The 5,832-nt window shown below is 33.9% G+C and overlaps 1 protein-coding gene across 2 annotated transcripts in view; it reads right to left on the bottom strand.

The window, feature by feature from the left end:
• Positions 1-979: 979 nt before the first annotated feature.
• LOC112150759 (regulator of G-protein signaling 8) overlaps positions 980-5,832 on the bottom strand; it is a 32,100-nt gene continuing 27,247 nt past the window's right edge. For both annotated transcript variants that reach the window (XM_024279229.2, XM_024279230.2), the window contains 2 exons: positions 2,577-2,743; positions 980-1,961 (listed from right to left, as the gene is read on the bottom strand). In XM_024279229.2, coding sequence (XP_024134997.1) covers positions 1,767-1,961; positions 2,577-2,743 — 362 coding nt within the window. In that variant the 3' untranslated portion in view covers positions 980-1,766. The remainder of the gene's footprint in view (positions 1,962-2,576; positions 2,744-5,832) is intronic.

Below are 5,832 nucleotides of genomic sequence, written 5' to 3'. Positions count from 1 at the left end.
CTTTCAACTCATTTTATTTTTTCTCTCCTCTTTTTTATTTTATTGGATTTTATCCATTTTTTTTTAGGGGATCTGCAATTTATACTCCAGAGCCACTTATAATCCAGAAAATATGGTATCAGTATTAGTATACAACATTTTTTTTATGAGTTATTTTGATTGGTTAAAACAAAACTCAATTTGTTCTACACTGACTAATTTGACGAAACTCTGACCAATGTGCTTGTTTCACTCCACAAATCTGTTACGCCGTTTGTATACTACGGACGGCTTCATAGTTTATCCATCCAGTGTCTGTAAACAAAAGATATTAGTTCTGACCAACAAGTTTTAATGAAAAAAATTAGTCAAAGTTGCAACCACGATTCTCATTTCTGCTGCTCATACATGTTCAAGCTTCTTTAAAATATGGCAAAATCTAAAAGTAAAAAAAAAAAGATTTCCAAAGGAATACCAGACCTATTGTGGATAATTCTCACTGAAACACAAATCTACAAAACAAAGATTTGTGAACTTTATTGCATCACTAGTGTTGCTGCAAGCATCTATGACTATTACTTTATTACCATACTTCTATTATTTTGAGTGCAGAAGTGACATTACACCAGAAAGTCTGCTAACATGCACCAAACAAGGAGTAAATGCTGATTCTTTTTAACTATATTAGATGTTAAATAGATTTCTAATTTCATGCCCATCAAAACTAAATTTGGTTGCTGCACCGAAGAGACACAGTTGATTATGTTTTTGCCACAAAAAGGGGTCAGAAGTGATGTTCATGCTAACAAACATAGCCTATTTTATCTATTAGGTTGAATTGCATTTAGACATTTTTCTTTGTAATTTAGATTCATTTGTATTTTTCCAAATTTTAATGGCATTTTCATGAGCAAAATTGTACATGCATATACATTTAAGTCAATATTTTAGAAGAGTATCTGGTTTACCAATATTAACCAAAAAAAACACTATTTTGTGATTTTTTTTTTTTTTAAATGTACAGGTCCCCTTTCAACTAATAAACTTATACACAGGGAGCTTTGTTCCCTAACTGTGACATACACTCTAATATGTGTGTGTCTTTTATGCTTTCAAATTACTTAAAACAGACACCAGTTGATATTTAGTTTATGATTAATCAATCAGACACTCAATCCTCGGTAATTGAGTATTATTTACAAATTGTTTTAAAGTAGTTAAACAATCCCCAAGGAAAAAAGAAGGAAAAAAAAAAATAGTAATGATTTCTGGCGCACACCAGTTAGTTTCAGGCAACCGCAAGAAACCATTACAATTTTTTTTACTTCAAGTTTCTGGTGCACAGATGTCTAGTAGGCAGAAAGTATCTGGTGTGCATCAAAAATCCTCACCATTTCTTTTACTTCTATATTACTTTAGGGGCTCCGTAAAAACTATCAATTTAACTTCATGTGTTTTTATTTTTCCCTGTCTAACATGATGGATAATTGCTGAGATTAAATAAGTAAACACTAAAAATCCCATTTGTTCTGATAAGTATTACCACGTGACAAGGTCATTTTGTTTGGATAACATTATCAGGCATATCGATCCGCTGTAGAGAGGACTCCAAAGACATGCTGTGTATCAGAGGGTCAGCACACATGCAGCTGGTTTAGACAATGAAACAGTCAAGCAGGTCCCACCATTGTTGCTAATTCACAGTATTAGGAGATGATGTAAAAGGGCTGAGGAACGATATACAGTTTAGGCCTAAATAAATGTCCATGCACTGTCTTTGGCCTTGGTCAGACAGACCTCCGCTGGCCTTGTGCATGTGCCCTGTTGACCATATCCTGGTACATCTTCGACCTGAGGAACCGAGGGTAGGAGTCTTTCTCCATGAGGCTGTAGATTTTTCCCTGGACCTCGTTCAAGCTGGTTGGGGTGGGGTCTGCCAGGCTCTGTTTGGTCTTTTCTCTGGTGCGGTAGTCAATGTTTACCTGTTAAGATAAGGACGGTGAAAGAAGATGTGTCATCTCACACCTAAGACAACCTGTAAACCAGATTTAGAAGAACTTGTCTGAAAAATTTACTCTGAAAACCATTCCGTCTTGATCCCCCAACCCTTTAGTTTTTCCAACAATTTAATCCAGATTACTGAATTTCCTAGACAATATAAAGCCAGATAGACGCTGATGCTCACAGGTATAGCTAATTTTATGAAGTTCCCTTTAGTTGTAGCTTAAAGACCACTTCATCCATATTTTGCTATTTTTTAAAAGCGTTCCTAGTGGTATTTTAATTATGATTGTACCCTTTTTATCCAAATGTCAAAAACCTGTGTTGTTTTTTAGGACATAGTTTCTGCAGAGCGGCAGTAGAAATGTAATGTCTATTATTTTTATGTCATCCATCATGAGAAAATGCTTCAAGAACATGGGTCTTTCATGGGTAAAGCTACCTTCATTGATTCATATTACAAACTTGAAAATCTTTGGGAAAGACACCCAATCTCACATTGCTTCCAACTGTTCAAAATTGTTAGTTGCTTTGGATTTAAGTAAATATTTTGCACTTTCTAATCTGAAAACCCAACAGAATTTGGAGAAATGTACCTCTCTCGGGGACTGAACTTCAATGAACTCCTTGAATATTTTGTTCGCCTTTGACACAAGCTTGGTCGAGCTCTTGATCTTTTTGTATTCCTCACATGCCATCCAAAATTCAATGTTTTCATCGCTGAACTCAGACTTAAGAAATGTCCGGAAGGCCGCCAGTCCATCTAGGAAGAGTTAAAAAAAAAAAAAGAGAGAGAAAAATTAATCAAATTAGAGTTTAAAACTCAATAAATAAAAGCATTCATTGTGTCTCCCTTAGAAAAAAATGGGCCAGCAGATAAGGCTGATCCAGTGTGACACGTGATACTGCCCTTCATGGGATATTGACATTTTTCTGGTGTGTTCTCATCTGCGTGTGAAAGTGGGCAACTAACTGTCTTATGATCAAAACAAAAACAAACCAAAGCAAAATACTCCTATGAGGAGCTTTTCCCCCTTGTCAAGATAAGTTGTGTTTGCTGTTGATGTCAGCTGAAAGGGGGGATTGTTTTTCTACAAGACTGTGTCATGTTGACACAGGGGTGTCATGTTGTGTCCACCTCTTTTGCCTATGCTCTTCATTACACAAAACCAGGGAGGTTGCTCCATTACTCAGAGAAACATGAAGTCACGTGTACTACAAAGAGATCTAGGACAACAGGTAAAAACTGGATTCTTTCTAAATACACAAAAGATAACCTCAGAGGTTTATTTTGGTTCATTTTCCACTCAATTTGTATCATTTGTCAGGATTTTTGTACTGGAGGTCATGACTAGTGGTCAAATGTTGATGCATGTCTGTTATTTTAAAAATTCAGTCTGCCATAAAACTATCCAGGAAATGACCAAACAAGCCACTAGAGACTTATAAGAAGGACGTGATGATCTAATAATCTATTCCGTCAAACAAAATGAGCACATGGCTTTTCTGTGATATGACAAACACGTCTCACCTAAAGATAATAAACTCTGATGTAAAGTAGGAAGTATGTGATGTCTTTTGGAGACAAAATTGTAAGAAAATACTTCAAACCAGGGCCAGAACACACATATATTTTGAGTCAAAATTAGTTTATTATTGACCAGAATTAAAAAAAAAAATCCTCTAGCTTTAAGCATTATTAATAGCACCTCATTTGCCACCACAAATGAAGAAATCTCCCCCAGAAATTTAGATTAATGCTACAATAAAATAGTAATTAAACTATCGTCTAATTTGTTTTGAAAACTTAAATAAATTCGAGAGAAATTCCTGTGTGAAACCAAGAGGAACAATTCAGAAGCAAAGACCGACTTCTGTAACAAGTGAACGCGGTTTAAAGAAAGGAAACCAGATTTAAACCAGGATCAACTTGTTGGAACATTAACGGAAACCTCAGCTCAAACAGAGGTAAGGGTGAGTCTGTCCAGACTCATACCTCTTGTATAAACATTACGTTCTACTTTACCCATGATGCAGTATGGTGGAAAAACTGAGTGTTTCCTGTCAGCTGTATAATACACTGGCAGTTGCCACTAATGTTTTACGTTTTACTTATATTGAAATTTGATCCAAAGCTCAGTTGTACTTACTAAGATTAAAGCTTGTGTAATTGTATTATTCTAGGGAAATATTGGATTCTCTCAATGATTATGTAATGTAAATGTTTTCATCTTTTTGCAAATTTATCTGGTCAAAATTTTGATCTTTAAATTCTTGTATTTTGAGACCAAAATTGTTATTTTTACCAAACCTGAAAACACAATCTCCATCATTCATATTGTGACACTGAAGCCTAAACCTTTAAAATATTTGAAGATGATGAATATTTTGGAAAGCTATGTTAGGTTTTCATTAAAAATCAGTTTTGGTGGGGGATGATGGGACATTTTGCCAAAAATAAAGCAGAGCAGCAGAAGGCTGGCTGAAATAACGGAGATGGCAGCAGGAGATGAACAGTTTCTCTAAAATCCTGCTTGTTTTGTTTTCTTCTCGATTTCTTTAAAAAAAAAAAGAAAAGAAAAAAATACTAAATGTGCTGCAATAATATTAAATACACCTTTAAACCTACAGTGGTTTCAGACCCCAGTTTTTTTGCCATTATGTTTTAAAAAAAAACTGTTTAATCTAAAAGTACTGCTTAATATTTTAGTTTACAAACAGAAAATCTAAAATTAGTTCCATGTCATTCACAAACCTTAATGAAGATGCTTTTTTTTATATATAGTGGTTAACCATTATTTTGCAGAGACAAAATAGTATAAAAAAAAAAAAAAAAAAAAAAATCAGGTTTGGGGAGCTCCTCTACTGTTCTTTTTTGACTTTGGTCTATGGTCAATTTAATCTCTGAACAGATCTGCTCACTGCAGCTGTTGTCTCTGGAATATGAACTGAAATAACACATTTAAAAGAAAGAACTCTATTTAGTTTGATCTTCACAACAGAATCAAATCACATAAACATTAGACCAAATTTTAAAATTAATTTGATCAGCTGACTTACTTTCTGTAAATTTAAAGAATTTTGAAGAAAAAAAAGGAAATTTACAATATGTCTATAACAAGTATAATAATTTTGTTCTCACTTATTCCATTTAAAAAGGTTATTTTGACTTAGATACTTTCTCATGTATGAAGCTTTGTGATAACCATCTTATCGATAATCTAATCAAGAAACTCTTGATAGGAAAAATAAGATTGTTGGGAGTTCGTAATAATTTAGAGCATTTACTTATGAAATGTTAAAAAAACAAACAAACAAACAAAAAAAAACCGAGGAATCCCATTACAAATAAAAGAATCACAAATACATTTCAAACTGTTTTATTACAGAAACAAATGATTTGAGGCACCTAAGACTTTACTTAAAAAGATAGTTTTTGTTATTTGTGCGATGATTTGTCAAGGGGGCAGCTCCCCTTCCAAAGCTCCACCCCTGGTTGTGTCAAAATTCGCTCACTACATGGTTAATTTGTGATACATTTGTTAACATTTTCACATAAAAGACCACAACTTTTCTCACTTTTTTACATGTATTCAGGTATGGCAAATTGTGATCCATGCAATATGTGCAAAATACACGTGGCAAGGTGAGAGCCCAAATTCTTAGCTTAACAAACAGGACACCCATCATTTTTTTGCCGTGTTCGAATCTACAATCCTAGAATCAAGTACCCTAGAAATGTCCCTGAATTATCTTCTAAAAACCAGAGTATCAATGCTTACTGGATTAGGGAATATAAACCAATTCATTGTGTTTGAATGGATTGCAATTTGAAAAAAACAAATAAATTTT

The sequence above is a fragment of the Oryzias melastigma genome, linkage group LG4 (genome assembly GCF_002922805.2).
Source record: "Oryzias melastigma strain HK-1 linkage group LG4, ASM292280v2, whole genome shotgun sequence".
In the NCBI taxonomy this organism is placed as follows: domain Eukaryota; kingdom Metazoa; phylum Chordata; class Actinopteri; order Beloniformes; family Adrianichthyidae; genus Oryzias; species Oryzias melastigma.
This window is presented reverse-complemented; position numbering and strand designations above follow the sequence as displayed.